General features: G+C 34.0%; 1 protein-coding gene and 1 long non-coding RNA gene across 2 annotated transcripts in view; one reads left to right on the top strand and one right to left on the bottom strand.

The window, feature by feature from the left end:
• The first annotated feature begins 4,968 nt into the window (after nt 1–4,968).
• Nucleotides 4,969–22,841, top strand: part of oacyl (O-acyltransferase like) — an 18,722-nt gene continuing 849 nt past the window's right edge. Inside the window, exons 1-13 of the mRNA XM_056445748.1 lie at nt 4,969–5,496; nt 7,466–7,599; nt 7,761–7,839; nt 9,039–9,174; nt 14,096–14,340; nt 14,490–14,657; nt 15,756–15,858; nt 16,723–16,824; nt 16,934–17,099; nt 17,691–17,770; nt 18,764–18,874; nt 20,327–20,450; nt 20,528–20,714. Of these exons, the coding sequence (XP_056301723.1) occupies nt 5,343–5,496; nt 7,466–7,599; nt 7,761–7,839; nt 9,039–9,174; nt 14,096–14,340; nt 14,490–14,657; nt 15,756–15,858; nt 16,723–16,824; nt 16,934–17,099; nt 17,691–17,770; nt 18,764–18,874; nt 20,327–20,450; nt 20,528–20,714 (1,789 nt within the window). The 5' untranslated portion in view covers nt 4,969–5,342. The remainder of the gene's footprint in view (nt 5,497–7,465; nt 7,600–7,760; nt 7,840–9,038; nt 9,175–14,095; nt 14,341–14,489; nt 14,658–15,755; nt 15,859–16,722; nt 16,825–16,933; nt 17,100–17,690; nt 17,771–18,763; nt 18,875–20,326; nt 20,451–20,527; nt 20,715–22,841) is intronic.
• The window catches only part of LOC130214198 (uncharacterized), a 23,313-nt gene continuing 14,886 nt past the window's right edge, over nt 14,415–22,841 (bottom strand). The window contains exons 2-3 of the long non-coding RNA XR_008835608.1: nt 22,460–22,540; nt 14,415–14,653 (exon numbers count right to left, since the gene is read on the bottom strand). This is a non-coding gene — a long non-coding RNA (uncharacterized LOC130214198). The remainder of the gene's footprint in view (nt 14,654–22,459; nt 22,541–22,841) is intronic.

The following is a 22,841-nucleotide window of genomic DNA, read 5'->3' as shown; positions in this document are numbered from 1 at the left end:
AGTGCTACTCGAGTAGGTACTACATTTGAATGTAAACATATTCCCGACCAATAAAAAATATGTTCTGTGTAGTATTACTGTGGGTAGTATGAATGGAGTTCAAATTTCTTACAGCTGCCAACATTGACAACATGGTGGAAGCAGTATGTCTAAATTGCATTCATACTACTACCTTACTGTTTTTTTGCTTTTAGTTCTTCTAGGCTCGCAAACTGTTTATTTCTATAAGTTTTACTGTCACTCTATTAGTTAGGCGCCCCACAAATACAGCAACACTATCGTAGCATGCCGAAGGGGATCAATACACCCCTACTATTTTTTATTTATTAGATAATTTGACTAATTTGCATACTAGTTCATGATATTACATAATAGTAATCATTATGTACTAGCTCTTATTAGGTACTCATACTTATTAAATAATAGTTTTATATTACTAGTATTCATTTGGTATTAGTAATGGGTGTCCAGTAGCTATGAATCTTACTTTTTATCTAATGATAGGTAATTGTGTCTCTAAAATAGGTACTAGCACCTAATGAATATTAAAAAACTACTTCACAACATAAATAAATTCTATAGTTGAAAACCCTAGAGAAATCAATGGCAACAATTAAAAAATAAATAAATAAATATATTGTTTGTAATACTATTAACTAATGAATTAGGTATTAGTATCTAATGACTAGTATCTTTTTTTTAAAAAGAAAAGAGCATTTGTATTTTAAAAGTACAAATAGCATGAAAATGTACACTAGTACAGTCTAACACTAGAACTACAGTACCAAGCCGGTCATTTTGTTTCATTCTTAAATTCTGTAATTTAACCCAGAAAAAGCCAAAGCAAAGCAAACACTAACAGATTGTATAAATACAGCACTACAACATACAAAAGAGAGAGATCGACTTAGAATGTCACTTACCTGTTTTATATGGATTTGATGATTGAGTTTTTCTCCTCTGTGGGCTTATTATGCGGTCTCTGTCTCCATCTTGTGAAGAATAATCAACCTTATTTTTTAAAATAGGCATTATTCTTATGAATAAACTGCGTAGTTGCAATCTAAAAAACTACATTCTTGTCAAAAAAGAATCAAACAGCTGCAATATTTGTCAATCTGTACTGAGTTTATTGACCTGCTGTCACTCTATGCGGGCGGAGTACTGGGTGAAGAGGCTGTACGAATGCTGTTATTGCAGAATATAGCACGGCTATCAGCCAATCAGATTCGAAAACTGTTGTATAAATATATATTATGACTACATAAAATATGATGACAGAATTTCAAATCTTAATGTTAAAATCACAATAAAAGCTCAGTCTTATTTGAATGGTCAGAATGACTGCTATTCTAATAGAGTTCTGGTAGTTTCATTGCTAAATGTTAAAACAGCTTGCCATAAACCAGATATAGATTTGACGTCAACCTAATGTGTATTTGTTTTTATTCATTTCATTTTAAAACAACAGCATGTCATGATAATTCTCCAGTATGTTATTCCACCAACTCACATGCTATGTGTGAACAAATGGGGGAAAAGTGCAACAAATGCTGCCTTCATTATTAATGAATGTTTTTCTCAAAATGAGAAATGATATGTATCATTTTAGTTCACCCCCTCCCCCCACTCTCCTTTCATTCTAGTTTATTCTTGCTTGTCCTTAATTCCATCTTCAATTTGCTTTTCTTCGCATATAAACGAGGACACGTGTGCATGAGAGAAGCCATTCACGGTGGTTGTTCTGTTTTATAGAATGTCTTGCTGATGTTCGGTAGACCTTGTTCTATGTTTGTGCAAAAAACATCATTAATAAATGATACATAAACACAAATATCTAACAGGTTTGGAGGTTTTTTGTGTGTGTGAACTTAAGAAATGCTACACTCACTTAGAGCTGTTTTAATCAGCTTGAAAACAATGTCCATCAGCCACTGTTCTTGGTCTGGTTACAGGGAATTAAAAGTCTGTGGGGATTAAAATATGCCAAAACAATCTGAATTTCAATTATGCTGATTTGAATAGTTTAAAATGCATTTAATCTGAATTTCTGGTTTTGAATTTAATAATATTAAACTTGATGTTTCGAATTTCTTCATCTTGAAAACTTGAAACTGAATTTTTACAAACTGTATATCTGCTGTCTATGAATTCAGAACAAAAAAAAATCTGAAGTTTAATAATACATCTATAAAAATCTGACTGTTGTTTTAAATTTCACGTTCAATATTCAGGTTAAGAAATTTAAATTCAAAACAATTTTAATGGCAAATAACATATTCAGTTTTATTAAATTACAATTGTTAATAATTGAAATGAACAATTCAAATTAAGATTTTTGGCATATTTTATGCTCCATAAAAGTCAATATGGTCAGAATAATTGACTAGCTGTGTGAAATGCTACACTGTGGTTGGTATTTATAATGAGGGACATTAAATGTGCAATTAGTCACGGTAATTCAAAGGGTTCCATCCCTGATGAAAAAAAAAAGCTTAAACCAGGTCGACCAGCCTGGTTTTAGAGGGGTTTTGGGCCATTTCCAGCCTGGTCTTAGTTGGTCAGGCTGGAAAATGACCTGTAAAACTAGTAAAACCAGCCTGATTTAAGCTGGACATAGCTGATTTTGGCTGGGCTCCCAGTCTGGCTAGGCTGGTTTTAGCTGATCATCTCCCAGCCTGACCAGCTAAGACCAGGCTGGAAATGGCTGGAAACCAGTGGTGGAAAGAGTACTGAAAAATCATACTCAAGTAAAAGTACTATTACTTGCATAAAATATAGTGCGAGTAAAAATATCTGTTGTAAATATTACTCAATGTACAAGTAAAAAGTAGACCTTTCAAAAGTACTCAAGAGCAGTGAGTAGTGGGTATTACGCTATAAAAAGCTGATGCATTTACATGTAATTAGTGGTTGTGTGTAAACAAAACATTCTGTAGTGCTTTTATTATTGCCCAACAGACACACATCATAAAATGTTAATATTAGGTTCGATTTAGTTCGATGTCAGGTGACCAAAATTCAATGTCTAGCCAGCGTCTAAGGACAATATTATTTTGATGTCCAATAACGACGTTGATATTTGGTTGAGTTTAAGTTGTGTTGGAAAGTGACCAAAATCCAATGTCGAGCTGACATCTTAAACCAACATTATATTGACGTCAAATACTGACATTTATTCGTCAGGTATGACAAACAAAATCTAACGTCTGATAGACGTCATAGTCTTAACGTCCACACAACGTCAATAGAAGTTGATATTTGGTTGATTTTAGGTTGGAAATTTACGTCGGCCTGACATTGGAAACAAACAAAATCCAACGTCCCCATGACGTTGGGGTGCAACTTCAATCAGACATTATGTTTAGGTCTTGTGCCTGCTAGGTGTTTAAGGCCTTTTCGGTCATTATGCAGTAAACATCCATCATCTTCTCATCAGTGACATGCATATAAACATTGGGTCTCTGGGTCAATGCATGTAAAGATTTTGGATACGTTTTTGACACTTTTAATGCTTCCAAACAGTTTGCTGCAATTATAAACCGCATGTGTCTTGAGGTAGTTTATTATGATGCGATTTACCTCTTTACTTCTATGTGTGATTTGATTGGACAGGAATCACAGGACTGATTTTTCTAATCACCATATACAAGAAATATTAAAGTAGTGACTGCAGGTTGAAGGAAAGTAGTGGAGTAAAAGTACCAATACTGCACTAAAAATGTACTCAAGGGAGAGTAAAAGTACACATTTTTTAAACCTACTTAGTAAATTACAATTTCTGAGAAAAAATACTCAATTACAGTAATTTGAGAATTTGTAATTAGTTACTTTACACCATTGCTGGAAACCCCTCTAAAACCAGGCTGGCCGACCAGCTAAAACCAGCCTAGGCCTAAAAACCCCGCTAATTTTGTTTAATTGTATTTTTTTTTACTTTTTTTTAATTTAAAATTAACATGCGAATGTGCGTGTCTGCTGTGCAACAACTGTCATGTGCGCGCCGCAAAGATGTGCGACTCGCTTAAGTGTTTTTCTTTGTTTTCTTTACTTGGAGCGCATTTGGGCTTTCTCGGCCACCATAACAAATGTTACCAACCTGTTCATTCTAGCGATGAAAACTTTAGACACTCACTGACACGTGTTAAATAGACACGGACCTGGATATCACTTAAAACATGTTAGTTAATATGCTTTAAACATAGAATCATGTTAAAAAGATAACGACTTAATAGATGCTAGATAATGTAATCGTGTCACGCTGGACTTTACCGTGCTTATCGTGAACGCGCGCAATTTACAGACACTGAGGCAGAGTTTTACGTTAACCCTAATCAAAAGTGATTCTATGCTCTTTGGCTGAGGTGAATAAGAAACTGTTGAATTAAGTCATTGATTTTGTTTTATGTGCCCACAAAATGTCATAAATTGAAAATTACCAGATTGAACCACTGAAGGCATACATTTTCTGGACTTTGAATGAGTCAGAATCATGAAGTTCTCAGATTTCACCAAAATATCAGTTTGTTTTCCGAAGACGAACGAATGTTTGGATATTTAACACGGGGTGAGTAACGTTAACTTAGTTAAACGCATGATTTTAATATTTTGGGTGAACTTGCATTTTAAAACATGCTGGGAATTACTGTTAACAACTTCTGAAGACGTATATACATTTGAAATATATATAGACATGTTAAGCAACTCTCGTTTGTCATGCTAACAACTTGCTAGCAAGCAGCCTAACGATACACGGTTAAAGTCTCGTTATTATCTGTCTGTCTGTCTGTCTGTCTGTCTGTCTATCTGTCTGTCTATCTATCTATCTATCTATCTATCTATCTATCTATCTATCTATCTATCTATCTATCTATCTATCTATCTATCTATCTATCTATCTATCTATCTATCTATCTATCTATCGAACGAATGAATTTTAAGCTTTAAAAGCATCGTGTCCAACTAGCTAGCCTATATATTTCAGCTTTTTCAAACTAACGTCGACGCTCCTGGTAGAATCTGATAAGAAGCCTTGTTTTTACAACTTTGACGCCTTGACATTATATTGCATGAACCTCGTCAGATCAGAGACCCGATTCACAAACCAAACTTTGTGTGGTCGAGTTGCTCAGTCTCTAGTCTTGCGGTGCTGAAGGGCTGATTGTGCTTATTTTGAGCGCGATGGACAGACTTGAGCATCCGAGCGTGTCATTTTGATTTCCACGCTAATTGTGGACGGTGGGAGAGTATGACGGGTCACATGTGCACCTCTTCTCCCATCATGTGTCGTGCTCTCACGTTATTTAAACCAGTGAAACTGCGAAAATGAAACACTGTGCAAGATGATACAGTTAACATGGAGTGCTGTCACTCTCATGTACCTGTTCGTTTCCAATGGCGCATGTGCCCGGAATGTGTCACTGAAATGCGTGGACGACACAATGGGGTTCCTGATGGAATTACAGAAGGAGACTCCAAGCAAATTTGCTGTTATGAGTAAGTAATAATGACATTTTAACCTAAAGCATATTTTTTATATGGCTCTATGTGAATTGTGTCAAATTTTCAGACTTTTTCAGATTTTTATGCTCATGTAACATTGCTGGGAGTCATTTAACTATACATACATACATACATACATACATACATACATACATACATACATACATACAGTGGTGTAGAGTAACAAATTACAAATACTCAAATTACTGTAATTCTGTTGTTTTTCTCAGAAGTTGTAATTTACTAAGTAGTTTTAAAATTGTGTACTTTTACTCTCCCTTGAGTACATTTTTAGTGCAGTATTGGTACTTTACTCCACTACTTTCCTTCAACCTGCAGTCACTACTTTTTTTTTCTTGCAAATGGGGATTAGAAAAATCAGTCCTGTGATTCCTTTCCAATCAAATTGCACATAGAAGATAAATCACATCATAATGAACAACCTCAAGACATGATCTCAAACTGTTTGTAAACATTAAAAGTATCCAAGAAGACGTCCAAAATCTTTAGACGCACTGACCCAGAGACTGTTTAACATGCATGTCACTGATTAGAAGATGATGTTTACTGTATGATGATCAAAATGACCTTGTTTGGTAATGAAAATCGGGTTGACATCAGAACCCAATGTCAGGCCGACATTAATGTAAAACTTAAAATCAACCAAATATCAACGTCTAATGATGTTACAGCTTGACCTTGTGTGGACGTTACCACTATGACGTCTATCAGATGTTGGATTTTGGTTGCTATACCTGACCAATAAATGTCAGTATTTGACGTCAATATGACGCTGGTTTAAGATGTTGGCTCGATGTTGGATTTGGTCGCTTTTTAACACAACCTAAAATCAACCAAATATCAACGTCATTATTGGACATCAAAATAAAGTACTTAGTCTCTGACTAGACATTAAATTTTGGTCATCTGACATCTCAACCTAAAACTAACCTAATATTAATGTATTATGACATTGTGTGCCTGCTGGGCAATAACTAAATGCACTACAGAATGTTACGTTTACACACATCCACAAATTAGACATAAATGCATCAGCTTTTTACAGCGTAATACTCACTACTCTTGAGTACTTTTGAAAGGTCTCTTTTTACTCATACTTTGAGTAATATTTACAAAAGATACTTTTACGCTACTTGCTTTTCATTATTTGGGCAAGTAACTGTACTTTAACTTAAATATTATTTTTCAATACTCTTTCCACCACTGTATATATTTATTATAATACTAATATTACATTGAGAAAGTATTTAACATAAGTTGTAGATATAATTTTATTTTATATATGATGTGTATTTTATTTATTTTTAAAATAAAATCTTAATTTATCAATGTTTATTAAAATCTCTTAATTGTATGATTTTATCCACAGTTAATAGTATTTGTTGTCATTTTATTATTTAAAATGTGTTCTTTAAAAATTAAAATTTAACGTGCAATTATTTTGTCTTACCTAACAATTCAAATAAAAGAAATTTACATTAGTAGATTCTTTATTGTAGTATTTAAAATATATAATATTTATTATTTATATAAAATATTTAAAAATTATGCTGTTATTGTGTTGTTTTTTTATATATTACTATCAATAAGACATTTAATTTATATTTTTTATTAATAATTGTCCTTCATACTTTATGCATCTCATGATGTAATATTTATTTGTACTTACCTAACTTCTACTCTGTATTTGTCTTTTTTTATTTTTTATTTATTTATTTATTTATTTATTTATTTATTTATTTTTTTTTTATTTTTTTCTCTACACAGCAATCTTTGTATTTCTGTTATTATAGAAGTCTACCTGGGTGGGGATTCGGGGTTGTTTTACGATTTAGTCAAATGCTGTGTCCTTTCTATATTAAACTACAACTGAAATAATAAAAACAATTTTTCACAAAACAAATAATTGTCCTTCATTTTGTTTGTTATTGTTCATTTGTAGTGTATGATGCATTTGGTAAGATAGGCAGTGATGTTGAAGGGGGAAATGTGAATCGTCCCGGATCTCTCAGAGAGTGTCTGTCTGTGGAGGGACCCGGGTTTAGAGGACAGTACTGCCAGGTCTTCCTCAAACAGGTACTTTTTTTTTGTTCAACAATAAGTGTGTCTTGTACCATGTAGTCAGTAGTTTGTGTTAATTTTTAATTTGCATATATTCTAATATAAATAAACAATCCAATACGGTCTTAAATTCAGACGAGAGAATTTTCATTGGTGATATTTTGTCTGCTTTGCAGGACAAGGTGGAGTATTTTGTGGGCGTTTGTGTTCCAGACTCTTGTACAGATTCTGAAGTGCAGACATTAGTTATTCATGGTGAGTTAAATCAGTGGTTCCCAAAGTGGGAGTCACAGGACAATGTCGGGGGAGTTGCATGGTAATTTTTCAAAAAATCTAATTTCATTACACTTCTAGAATTATCTGCTGCAGGAGATTGATTTTATGGCATCAGATTAAACTTTAACACCTTTATGGCACTCAAATACATGAAAAATATATACAGACCACAACTGAACATGGAGGATGATCTCCAAAATTAAACCAATAATAGACTTGTGCTGTAAACATTGTGCCCACCAGTCGCATTAGGTGAAGTTAATATTAAATTAAACAAATGAATAAATGACTATAAAAAATTATATGGTTGTTAGACTTTTGCACTTTTTTTATGCACGTATTAATTTTATATATACAGTTGAAGTCAGATTTATTAGCCTCCTTGTTTATTTTTATCCCCAGTTTTCTGTTTAATGGAGAGATTTTTTTTCCACACATTTCTAAACATAATAGTTTTAATAACTCATCTCTAATAACTGATTTATTTTATCTTTGTCATGATGACAGTAAATAATATTTGACTAGTTATTTTTCAAGACACTTCTATACAGCTTAAAGTGACATTTAAAGGCTTAACTAGGTTAATTAGGTTAACAAGGCAGGTTAGGGTAATTAGGCAAACTATTGTATAACGATGGTTTGTTCTGTAGACTGTAGATCAAAAAAAACTTAAAGGGGCTAATAATTTTAACCTTAAATTAGATTTAAAAAAATTAAAAACAGCTTTTATTCTAGCCTAAATAAAACAAATAAGACTTTCTCCAAAAGAAAAAATATTATCAGACATACTGTGAACATTTCCTTGATCTGTTAAATATCATTTGGGAAATACTTAAAAAAGAAAAAAAATCAAAGGGGGCTAATAATTCTGACTTCAACTGTTTATTGTTGTGTGTGCCATGTTTGTATATTTACAGTATACCCACCTCGGAGAATAATAGGGGTCACTGGCCATTGTTATTTTGGGGGTCATGGGCTGAAATGTTTGGGAACCCCTGAGTTAAATTAAATAATTAATCAAATGCACATTTTCAAATGTTTTTGTCATCCCATTTGATAAATCACTGAGCCTTGTGTATTTTATTGAAATGCAGCATACAAAATTTATAAATCTACTTTGGTAGTTCATAGTTTTTGCATGGTGCATTCTGTCTATATTTGTGTGTTTGTCTCTGCAGAAGCGTTTCAGAGGAAACAAATGTCTCTGCTTCCCTCTGTGCCTTCGATTTTAATACCGGATTCCACATTGGGCATATTTATGACTCAATGCCACAGCGATTCGCCCAATGTAGATCTGTCTGCTATAGTCTGCCTGTGAGTAACACACACACACTCAATACCTTCATGTACATCTGCACAGACTTGTGACATATCTGATTCTGTTATGTCTTATTTGACACTTTTTTGAAGTCTCCTTTACTTGCTTCACTTTGCACAAGACTATGTTAAGGTGCTTATTTTTTGTACGGCTAACTTTTGGGAGGTTTTTTACTGGGTACAATAGTACCGCCTTGGCTGAGGTTCCAACCAAGCTGTACCTAGGTCTGTCACGATATCTGTTTTTTTTTTTTTTGTTGTACAATGTATTGCACCAAAATATATTGGAATAATTGATATTATTGTCATTTTAGAACCATTTTATGCCACTCATTATATAATGCCTGAATGACAATATAATATAATCATGATGCAAGTACACTCTTCCAAAGAACACACTGATTATTGTGACAGGCCAAGCTGTACCCTTACCAAAATGTCACGTCTAAACACTACAGATACTGATTGGCTGGAGAGAATCATCATCACAACTCTATGCTTGTCATGTTTCATCTGCTATCATCTGTCTCTCTGCTCTGCCTAGGAACATCTGATTGGCCCTTTCAGACTGATTGCTTGCTCCTGATTGGCCTACATTGGCTATCTTGGTTTGGTCACTCTTGCTTTGTGTTCTTCGAAATGGTTTTATGTTAGATAGTGCAGAGTTTTTGTGTTACAGATTTGTAAGTACTCTTTGCTTTGTTTGCGTTACTTTTGTTTTTCTGACTTGTTTGACCTTTATGCCCGTTGACGCTGATTTTTGGATTGTCCCTCAAATGCGGTTGCTTGTTCTGTAAATAGTTTGTAAATAGTGTATATAATATTGGTATTGTGAAGGAGTAGTGGTGGGCAGAGCGAGGCTTCGTGAAACACTAAAACAGTCGAAGCTTCGAAACGTTTCGAAACCTGTCTCTACAGTGACACCTAGTGGTCATTTTTTATGTATTGCTCTGGAACAGCTTCAGCAAAGAAAGTTACGCAAATTGAGGTATTAAACCCCACGCAGTAGAGTTGAGGTTTCAAGTGATTTAGTGAAGCTTTGAGAGTTCCTGACTAGCATGCAGAGATAATGGGTTTGAATCCAGGGTGATGCAACTATAGACCTTTGTTTTTAAATGCTCTGTTCTTGTAACTTGTTTTGTTTTAACATTGGTCTGACATCCGAATGAACACTTTGTGAATAAATATGTCTTTTTTTGGTCATTAAAAAACATGATTAAAATACATTGTCACATTTTCTAAGTATTTGTATGAGTCGGGATTGAACTCGGGACATTTGCAACCACTATGCTACTTGAGAATAGAGGTTAATTTCCAAAGCTGTCAATGAAACGCAGTCTTGCCAGGTCTCGAAACTCTTCTAAAGTGACCGATGCTTGGAACAGCTTTAGTCATGTCATCTGAGTGTTTCGAATCACTTTAGTCATGTGACCTGGGTGTTTTGGATCATGCTTCGGAGCAGGTTGTTCTTCATGGTTACTAGGATGTTGGTAGGCAGATTGTTTAGGGTCTTTACTATGCCATTGTGCAGTCCTGCCATGATTTAGCGATTTTTATGAACTTATTGCAAAATCAAGCAAAAACTTTGAGGATCTCGCATTTTTTTCTGAAAGGCTGTGGATTTTCCACATATTGGAGGTCTAGATGCTTTCTATGATGTCATCACGACATGGATTCACCCAAAGAAAAGGCCATGTGGAAGCATGTTACTCTTGCTAAGGCATGATTTTGCACACATCAGTATAGTAGGTGGCAGAATATATCCTTACTAGGGATGCTCCGATCAGGATTTTTGCAGCCGATACCAAGTACAGATTCCTTGATATTGTAATTGGCTTGTACAGAGTACCAATCTGATGCTTCAAGCTTTATAATGCATTAAGCACACTTTCCCTCTAAGTATGATACTTATGTGGAGGTCTCTCCTTAACCAAGATAATAAATTAAGGATGTTGCATATGATCCCTTAAACGTGTCTCTTATAGCCATTTAAGTGTGAACACGTCATGGTCAGAAGCAGATTTACTGAAAATAATAGATAAAACAAAAAATTGGCAAGAAAAATGACAATGCAATTTGGAAACATTGCAAATGACGAAAGAAGAATCAACATGTCTCAATGAAGAACAAGTTTGGAGCACATATTTGATGCATATAAAGTTAAAATGGACACACTTAAATCCATTACTTCTAACTAAAAGGAAATCTGTTTATATTGGTTATATTATTCATATATAAAGTTATATTATTAAAAACAGTTGAAGTCAGAATTATTAGCCCCCCTGAATTATTAGCCCCCTGTTTATTTTTTTCCCCAATTTCTGTTTAACGGAGAGATTTTCTTCAAAACATTTCTAAACAGGGCAGACCAGGCACTTTCCCGGTGGGCCGACGTACTTTTTGGGCCAGGCTGATCATCGTCTTATGATTTGATCGGCCCATAAAAGGCTTAGCAGCCTATTGTTTTTTTCTGCCTTATTGATTGACGCTGCTGTGATCTGTGACTCTCTGAAAGTAGATGCTTTTTTCCCGGACAGACCGACCTGGGCCGGCCCATGTGACACTCTGCAGCCCATTGGCTCTTTTCGGTATTGACATTGGGCTGGCCCAATCACAAACTTCTATTTTGGACTCGGTGTGAGCGTGCGTCGTCTGTGTGTATTTGTCAAAATAGTCGAGAGTCAGAGAGAAGAAACGCAAGGGAGGCGCAGAGAAATCGCGAGAAATACACCGGCGTTTCATTTAGCGATTCTGAAAAGTTCTCTGTTCATTCTAGTACACGGCTAAAAACGCAAATCACGTGACCACACACTCTCTGCCCAGAGCTGCAGCCACTAGTTCAGCGGGTGAGCATAAACCCCAGGTGAGAGTATAGTGCATGTGAGACAGTTCATCTGCTGGAGGATCTCATCTCACTATAGTTGTTAAACGTGATATTGAATTCATCTTGTTGTCTCTATCTAACAATTCTTATGTCTTTTGAATCACTTGTTCTCAGTTAACTGTTTTGGCTGAGTGCAAAGATAAGCTAATATATTAATTTATGTAACCACATACACTGATTCGGCACATTGACTGATTGCTAACCTTTATCGTTTAAATTTAATGTATTTTATACTGTTATAATGGCCATTATTGGTTATTAAAACTGATATTCTGCAAAAGAGACAGGGTAAAGTTCATTCTTTTCAATGGAAATGAAAGGAGACAGTTATATTTAAGCCCTGTTTTGTTATAAATATGCAGTGTGAAGATGATGCTCATAAAAATATGCAGCTACACGAGGCTGTTTGGTGTCTGTTAATCATAATATCAAAATGAAACAAATTTGACTTATATTATGTTTTCATTGTTTAGATAGTGAAACAGCAAGCAGGATGAGGTGAAAGAGCTTAAAATGTAACACCGTTCCCTATGAAGATTTACCCATGCATTAGCAGGCAGTTTTTGTTGTTTATTATTGAATATAGGCTGAGTGAATAGTGTATTGAATAAGCTAAATTGACTGTAGTGTATGAGTGTGTGTGAATGAGTGTGTATGGGTGATTTCCAATATTGGGTTGTGGCTGGAAAGGCATCTGCTGCATAAAACATGCTGGAATAGTTGGCAGTTCATTCCACTGTGGCAACCCCTGATAAATAAGGGACTTACGCGAAGAAAAATAAATGAATGAATAGTGTATTTTTTAGAACTCAACAAATATCTTTATGGACAGTATACAGAAATTAAATTGAGATTAAAGTTTGTATTTATTTATTTCATATATATGGCTTTTGTGTTTTATAGAATATGAGTTGATAAAAATATTGGACGTGCATAGATAGATAGCATTTTGATTGAATTTAGTGGGCCGCTCTGGCCCAAACTGCCAGGGCCGATTTTTTTGCCCCAGTCCAGCCCTGTTTCTAAACATAATAGTTTTAATAACTCATTTGTAATAACTGATTTATTTTATCTTTGCCATGATGACAGTAAATAATATTTTACTAGATATTTATCAAGACACTTCTAAACAGCTTAAAGTGACATTTAAAGGCTTAACTAGGCTAATTAGGTTAACTAGGCAGGTTAGGGTAATTAGGCAAGTTATTGTAAAATGATGGTTTGTTTCTTTAGACTATCAAAAAATATATAGCTTAAAGGGGCTAATAATTTTGACCTTAAAATGTTTTTAAAAAAATTCAAAAGTGCTTTTATTCTAGCCAAAATAAAACAAATACGACTTCTCCAGAAGAAAAAATATTATCAGACATACTGTGAAAATTTCCTTGCTTTGTTAAACATCATTTGGGAAATATTTGAAAAAGAAATTCAAAAGGGGGCTAATAATTACAAGAAGTTATATTATGGAATATTTAATTTTAAAAATGTTTTATTTCTCTAATATTTTCAGTCAGGTTTTAGTAAACTTGCAGTATTGTTAAAAACACAGAACTTTCTATTCTTATATGAAGAAAAGGCCTAAATACATGCAAGGTCATTTAAATAATTTGCTCATCTCCAACTAACACAAACACTTGTGATCGGTTCATGAGATCGGCCAGATCAGTGAGTACCGATCGAGTCATTAAATGTGATTATCGGCCGATACCAATCTCTGGTCGATCGATCAGAGCATCCCTAACCTTTACACTGGTCTGGAAATCGGCATTTAACCAGAAGAAGACACTGCAAGTTAAATATAAGTAAATTTACAAACTTCGATTATTATTTTTTATTTGTGTTATTATTCACATGGTGCTAAGTTTAATTGTTATTCAAATATATGGAAATATTGAAATTAAGTGTTATTTTATAAGTTAAAGAACCCAACGTCTGGGTTTAGCAGTAATAAAAAATAAATGTAATAAAGACGTTTGTCTGTGGTATATTTTTTTCATTCATTAATTTTCTTTTATATGTGTGTTTTTGTTTTAGGTTTGTGTGCTGTGCATTATTGGCTCTTCCTCTCATAGCTTCCGTCTTTGTGGCGTTGATAAAAAAGAAGCAAATGAGAGAGGTGGCGCCAGTGGTGGGATTAGCTCAAACCTCCAACACCAAACAATATGGCACTGTTATGAGTAATGGCTTAGCCAATCAGAATAAAGAATGCAGTCCCGACCTAGACACCACCCAGACGAAGACTCAAAATGCAGAAAGCAAGCAGCAGAGCCTCTCAAAGAGTAAGTACCCCCCCACACACACACACACACACACACACAATAGCAAATGTGACTTCTCTGATTTGAGCCGTTTAATTGATTATTTTGCATTCTTTATGCCTTTTCCCCACATTACTCTCCTTCTCTCTTCTTATATTGCGGTTTCACAGCAGTGGTATCGTGGCTTCAGGGATTCTCAGTGCAGAACTGCAGTCAGGGTTTGCTGGATACAGAAAGCTCTGGAAGGAGTTATTCATCTTTGAATGGCATCCGTATCCTCAGTCTGTTCTGGATCATCTCAGGCCACACAGTGCACTTCAGTGCTTGGAGCCACCTGGGTAAGAACAAGGGCATTCAGACTGAAATACAGGGTGGTTGAAAATAGGGCTGCACAATATATCGTTTCAGTATTGATATCGCAATGTGCAAATATGCAATAGTCAAATCACAGAATCTGCAACTTTGAGTTGTGGTTATATTTAACCAGGAAACAGTTCAGAACATATGCAAAGTTGACTATAGAATTTTTTTTTTTTTAAAGGTAAATCTTTGCCATGACAGCACATAATAATTTACTAGATATTTATCAAGACACTTCCATACAGCTTAAAGTGACATTTAAAGGCTTAACTAGGCTAATTAGGTTAACTAGGCAGGTTAGGGTAATTAGGCAAGTTATTGTATAACGATGATTTGTTCTGTAGACTATCAAAAAAAACCTTAAAGGGGCTAATAATATTGAACTTAAAAGGGATTTAAAAAAATTTAAAACTGCTTTTATTCTAGCCGAAATAAAGACTTTCTCCGGAAGAAAAAATATTCAGACGTACTGTGAAAATTTCCTTGCTCTGTTAAACATCATTTGGGAAATATTTGAAAAAGAAAAAAAAATTCAATGGGGGGGCTAATAATTCTGACTATATATATATATATATATATATATATATATATATATATATATATATATATATATATATATATATATATATATATATATATATATATATATATTTATATATATATATATATATATATATTTATATATATATATATATATATATATTTATATATATATATATATATATTTATATATATATATATATATATTTATATATATATATATATATATATATTTATATATATATATATATATATATATATATATATATATATATATATATAATTTTTTTTTTTTTTTACTCTCTACACACTTCCTACAAAGTTGTCACAATGTTAAATTATGAATTATTTCCTAATAATTATTTAAATCATCTTATGAAATTACCTTAAAATATATATATATATATATATATATATATATATATATATATATATATACAGTGGGTGGAAGTAGCCCCTCTTTGATTTTTTTAATTATTATTATTTTTTTATATTTCCCAAATCATGTTTAACATTTATTTATTTTTTTGGTCTAGATAATGAAAAGCGTTGGAAGCAGATGGTGGAAAACAATCCACTGTATGTCTTGACCTTCAGTGGGCCTGTGTATTTAGCGGTGGACTCCTTTCTGGTGCTGGGGTGAGAGTGCAAGAAAAACAGCTCATATTAGATCAATATATACAAAATATTAGAGCCAAGTCTTATTTTTAATCTATACATCAATCAATGGTCATAGTACTTGTTATTATATTCAAACTATATAACTGGAAAAAAAAATAATGAAATATTTCTTCGTAATTCTCTCGCAAATTTTCTCTTTTGGAAGGAGGCATCAATCTGTCATCAACATTAAACTGAAATTAAAATACAATTTTAAAAAAATAAAGCAAAAAAATGCAGAAGAAACTTTCTGTAAAGCTTAAAACTAAAATAAAAAAAAGATCCATATGCAATAATATTATGCCAGTTTTTTTTTTTGCTATCTCTGACTGTTCATCAAAATATGTAAAACATTCATCAAATTTAATTAGAGGAAAATAAAGATAGTCTTTGCCATTGTTGCTTTTTTATATTTATATAAATGTTAACACTTTACAGGTTGTTTTAGTTAATATTAGTTATTGTATACATTTATTACAGTATTTATTAACTTTGTTAATGTTAATAAATGAAAACACTTGTTTATTGTTAGTTTATGTTAACTGACAGTGCATTAACTAATGTTAACAAGCATGAATTTGCATGTTAATAAAGTATAAGTTAATGAACTATGATAATTAATAAATGCTGCACAACTATAGTTCATTATAAGTTCTTGTTAAATACTTAAACTAATGAAACCTTATTGTAAAGTCTGACCAATAAAATTTGTAATGTTAAATAAATCTGTTGTTTTTAGAGTTAATGTGTTCCACAAACGGTCATGCTATGGTAAAATCTCCAGCTTTACCAGAATGCCAAATGTTTTTTTTTATACTATTGACAGTGTTTTGTTTGTGCCAGTGGCCTTCTTAGTGCCAAATCCCTGCTGGGCTCCATCCGGAGGTCGGAGAACACTCTTAGCATCGGTCTGGTGGTTAATTACCTCTTCAAGCGATTCAAGCGGTTCGTTTATATTTTTTATTTTTACAGATTTCATAAAGATTACAGAAATCTTTAAAGATTTTTTTCAGGGATTATTTTTCTGATGATCTGATGCTGAAATTCTTGGCAGGATTCAGCCTCTGCACCTCTTCATCGTGTGCCTGGTCATCAGTCTCTTCTCCGTTGTTCAGAGAGGAGTTTTCTGGTTCTTTGCGGAGGATCAGGTCTTAAGCTGTAAGAAATACTGGTGGTCTAACCTGCTCCTCATCAATAACCTCTTCACCATTACTGACATTGTATGGGTCCTTTGATTAATAACAAGATTTGTTTAATTGCATCAAATACAGTGCTCAACATATATGAGTACACCCCTCACAAATCTCTCATTTAAATTATATTTTATATAGGAAGCTTTACAAAGTTATATTTTTGCATGTTCATTAGTTTAGTCAGCACTAAAATCTAATCTGGAGCTAATCTAACTTATGAGAACAGTCCAAAATGAGTACACCCAACTTTATATGTTAGGGAACAATAAAAAGAGCAAAATTCAAGAGAAACAAAAAATTGTACAATTTTGTTAAACTTTTGTAGCTTGTATGTTTTTATTATATTTTGCATGAATTTAAATGCATAATTTTTTTTATTTCTAAAGATGTTCGGTAACTAAAATATAATTTTAATAAATATATTAGTTGAAGAAACCTGTTTTGTTCAAATGCCCCAAAATATATTAGCTATATTCACTGAAAAATGGATACAAATATTCAATTTCAAAATGGAATGTACTCTTATGTTAAGCACTGTATATATATATATATATATACACACAATTTTTTTTAAAGTATATAAATGGTCTTATTACATTTTTTACATTTATTTTGTAGTGTGCACCCTGGACTTGGTACCTTTCCATTGACTTCCAGTTTTACGCAACAACTCCTTTTCTGATATTCCTGTACAGAATGTAAGTTCAGGCCATTTGCACATATTATAAATAAAATATTGTATTTTCTCCTATACTCCTATGTATTGTGTAACTCATACTACATTGTAAACATTTGCTGTAAAACTCCAGTACAGTTGTAATTGTTTACTTACAGTGCACTGATAAATATTGCCAGTAATACAGTAACATTTACAAGCACACTGTAAATTAATATTTACAATTACAGCACAGTTCTGATTGTTAATTTACAAAGCACTTTTAAATGTTACAGTGTTACTGGCAACCAAAATTACCAGTAATACTGTAAATGTTACAACAATCTTTTACAGTGTATATATGTGCAGGGTGACCTTTACAAAATGAAATGCATCTGGGTCATATTTAGCACCAAAATTAAAAGGAAAGAAAGCTATTTTTAATATCTTAATATTATTTATTCAATAATAAAACAACATTTTTAATACTGCATTTAATTGGTGCTAAATTGGTGCATTTAAATGAACCACCAACTTATCCAGCATATGTTTTACACAGCGGATGCCCTTCCAGCTGCAACCCAGTACTGGGAAACATCTAGACACACTCGTACACTACGGCCAATTTAACTTTTGTTCAATTCACTGATAGCGCATGTCTTTGGACTGTGGGGGAAACCGGAGCACCTGGAGGTAAACTAACGCCAACACAGGAAGACCATGCAAACTCCATACAGAAATGCCAACTGGCACAGCCAGGACTCGAACCAACAACCTTCTTGCTGTGAGGCCACAGTGCTAACCACTGAGCCACCGTTCCACCCCTTATTTATTTATTTATTTTAATTAGGCCCACACTTTTGCATGACAATGTATCAGTAATGAGACATTTTCACATGACTGTGATTAGATTAATCAGAAGTGGATGGTTTGTTTATAGCAAAGTAGAAAGACTATTTTTAAAACAATTAGATGTAGCATATGAACATAACGTATTTCTGTACACTTATGAGAGCTCATTTATGCTTATTTTCAGGAACAAAAGCGCACTTGTGGTGGTGTCGGTTGTTCTCTTAATGCTGTCCAGTGTAACAGGAGCCCTGATCACCGGTTTCCTGCATCTGCCTGTGCACCAGCCCACCACACTGTAAGAGATCATTTCTTAATTAAACTGATGAGATGTAATCACACAGTATTTCTAAACCACTATGATTACAGCCTCTAGCAGATGCAATACTGAGGCAGTTTTAGTAAGATTTTTATAACCTATTATTAAGGCAAGACACTGCCGGAAAACAGGGTAAAGAAAATTAACTAATAATTATTACTGTAGTTCCTCAGCTGAATGATTACATTAAGAATTGCAAATATTTTTTGGAGTTTCTAAAATGTTATGTTAAATATGCAAATAGGGCATTGTTTCATTAAATGTGCTCTAATTTGCATTTAATTCTAGTAGAAAAATCTGAAGAAAAAAACATACAGTTGGGGAAATAAGTATTCAACACGTCACCATTTTTCTCATATTTCTCTTATACATGTTTCTCAAACATATTTCTAAAAATGCTGTTCACTTTTTCTGTTCAATTTTCACCAGATATTTGCAACAACCAAGTAAATACACATATGCAAAGAATACAATAATAATTAGTTTACAATTTAGTCATGTGTAATAAAATGGAATAATGCAGGGAAAATGATTGAACACATGAAGAAAAGGAGGTGTAGAAAGGCAGTGAAAGCCCAGACAGCAGCTGAAATCTCCCAGTAGTTCTTAATTAAGGTTGATTAAGCTAATTATTTGGTAATTAAGTACCAAATAATACCTGCCATGAGTATAACAGCATTCACCATCGGCAGACGCTATAATCACTCTTGTAGGAGAAATTTGCTTTCACAAACCAAAATAAATAAGCAACATCAGTGCCTGAAAGCTCCACCTCTTCCGCTACGTGAGCAAAGCTGTGACTAAGTGCGTGAAGTGACCACCATTCCACACTTCATTTTACCAGTTGAACAAGTGCATCATCCGGGTAATTAAAGTACACTTATTCTTTTTAGAGTTTCCAGTTTCCAGTGTGAACGCACTACTTATTACACTTTTTATACTACAAAATGGCGTAGAATAGTGCATAAGTATGCGATATGGGACGCACCTATAATTTTTGTGAAAAACTGAAAATAAAATTTGACATTTATAATGCCTCTTAGTCGCTGACATCATCTTCAGCAGGTATGAAGCAAAAACTCTAATGGCTGCTTCTCACTCAGGGCTGTCTATGCTATTGAGGGAGAGACTTCACTAATGGGTGGGACTTTTCCCCTCTGATGACGCGAACAGAGGGGGAATGTCAATCAAAGTGTTTCTGAAGACCGTTTTTATCAAGTGTGATTATAAGAAATATAATTGATTAATTTTTACCATTAGAGACTGGATACATTCACACACTGTTGCCACACAACTGTGTTTAAAGTGATTATTGTTGCATAATAGCTCCCGTTTAAATTCACTGATCCTAATAAGTAGAAGTCTCAAATTTGACAGATGCATTTCAGATTGCCGTTTGTTAAAATTCTGTACCGGTTGACTTGTTTTCAGAGCATACGAAAGCTACTTTCAGTATTACTACAACAAACCCTACACAAGATATGGGCCGTATCTGCTGGGTGTTCTTGCCGGAATATGCATGACAACCAAGAAAGAGGCACTCATAAAGCACCAGGCAATGTCTTTAATGTTTTTCTTGAGCTACTTTTTGAGTTTATGCTCCTGTAACAGATGGTTTTTGTTTTGTGGTAGTGGCAGGCAGTGATTGGCTGGCTCTGCTCGCTGTCAGTCATGGCTCTGCTAGTGGGATTGGCTTATGTGCTGAGAGACGTCCCGCCCCATCTGTCCATTCCACATGCCATTTATCAGGGAATCCACCGCTCACTGTGGGCTCTGGCTCTGGTTTGGATCATCCTGGCTTGTGAGGAAGGATATGGAGGTAAATATTCAAATTTGGATAACATATGGTTAGATATGGGAGATTGTTTTCAAAGTGAGATGTAAATAAAGTCTGAATTTCGAGTTGTAAACTCACTATTTGAGAGAGGTCACAATTGTGAAATGTAAATTCAGATTTCTGAAGAAAATTCATCAGACATGTAAAATTGACATGTAGAATTTTGTGTTAAATTGGTCACTTTATTTTAAGATACAATTTTCCCTATTAGCACACCATTAACTATGACTTTTAGCTCAATAAACTTTTATTTAAAGATAGTAAGGTACACTATCTGACAAAAGTCTTGTCGCCTGTCCAAGTTTTAGGAACAACAAATAATAACTTTACTTCTAGTTGAGTATCAGAAGTGGCTTATATAAAGGGTAAAGGACTCTAGATTACGCTTATTTTACCAAAGTAAAATATGATCATGCCTTGATTTTTTACTTATTTAATTATGACAGTAAGGTCTGACTTTGCTTAGACAAAAGTCTTAACAGAAATAATGTACAGGATAGAATATAAAGTCATGGTGCAGTGGAAAAAGAGAGTTAATATTGTGTATGACTCCCATGAGCTTGAAGGACTGCATCCATACATCTCTGCAATGACTCAAATAACTTATTGATGAAGTCATCTGGAATGACAAAGAAAGTGTTCTTGCAGGACTCCCAGACTTCATCAAGATTCTTTAAATTCATCTTCAATGCCTCCTCCATCTTACCCCAGGCATGCTCAATAATGTTTATGTCTGGTGACTGAGCTGGCCAATCCTGGAGCACCCTTGACCTTCTTTGCTTTTAGGAACTTTGATGTGAGTATGAGGAGCGCTATCCTGCTGACGAATTTGCCCTCTCCTGTGGTTTGTAATGTAATGGGCAGCACAAATGTTTTGATACCTCAGGCTGTTGATGTTGCCATCCACTCTGCAGATCTCTCACACACCCCCATACTGAATGTAAGCCCAAACCATGATTTTTCCTTCAGCAAACTTGACTGATATCTGTGAGAATCTTGGGTCCATGTGGGTTCCAGTAGGTCTTCTGCAGTATTTGTGATGATTGGGATGCAGTTCAATAGATGATTCATCGTAAAAATCTACCTTCTACCACTTTTACAAATTATCAACTTAAAGTCAAGCTATTATTTGTTGCTCTTACAACTGGGATCGACGACAAGACTTCAGGTAGTGTGGTTTAGGTATTGGGTAGGATTAGGGATGTAAGTAAGATCATACTTCAGAAGTACTAATAAACAGACAATATTTGAACAGGTAATAAGCCTGTAGTTAATAGTGGGAATTGGAACTCTATAGTGAACTAATGTGTTTACCAAAAGTTGGTATTGAGAAACATACATATAATATTCTGAGAAAAAGTCCAAATTGTGAAGTCCGAGTTCAGAATTTCAACAGAAAAGGCAGAAGTGTATAATATAAAGGTTGATTTTTCAGAAAACCGTATTCCAAGAATCGAAAAACAAGAAAACCAAGTCATCAGGGGTTGCCACAGCAGAATGAACCGCCAACTTATCCAGCATATGTTTTACACAGCAGATGCCCTTCCAGCCGCAACCCAGTACTGGGACACATCCATTCACACCCCCATACACATTATGGCCAATTTAGCTTATTCAATTTACCTATAGCACATGTCTTTGGACTATGGGGGAATCCGGAGCACTTGGAGGAAACCCACGCCAACACAGGGAGAACATGCAAACTCCACACAGAAATGCCAACTGACCCAGCTGGGACTCGAACCAGCGATCTTCTTGCGAAGCGACAGCACTCACCACTGAGTCACTGTGTTGCCCCAAATGTAAACCTGTAAACAAACATACAAAATAAACCAGTAAAAATGTAAACAGAATTTTGAGTTTACATTTCACAATTCTGACTTTTTTTTTTCTTAGGAAAAAGTAAAAATTACAAGATCTAAACTCATAATAGTGAGATTAAAGCTTTGTATTGAATTGCAGATACTGTAAAAAAAAAAACATTTGAGATAAAGGTTCCGGTTAACTTCTTGTCAAAACAGTATATTATACACCTTATTACATGCTCACTTCTTGAAATAACATTTAACCAAAATTGTGTTTCTGCCGGACCAGTAGAAAGGCATGGAA

This window comes from Danio aesculapii, chromosome 21 (assembly GCF_903798145.1).
Source record: "Danio aesculapii chromosome 21, fDanAes4.1, whole genome shotgun sequence".
Taxonomy (NCBI): domain Eukaryota; kingdom Metazoa; phylum Chordata; class Actinopteri; order Cypriniformes; family Danionidae; genus Danio; species Danio aesculapii.
The sequence above is the reverse complement of the archived record's forward strand: the minus strand, read 5'-3'. Positions and strand labels throughout refer to the sequence as shown.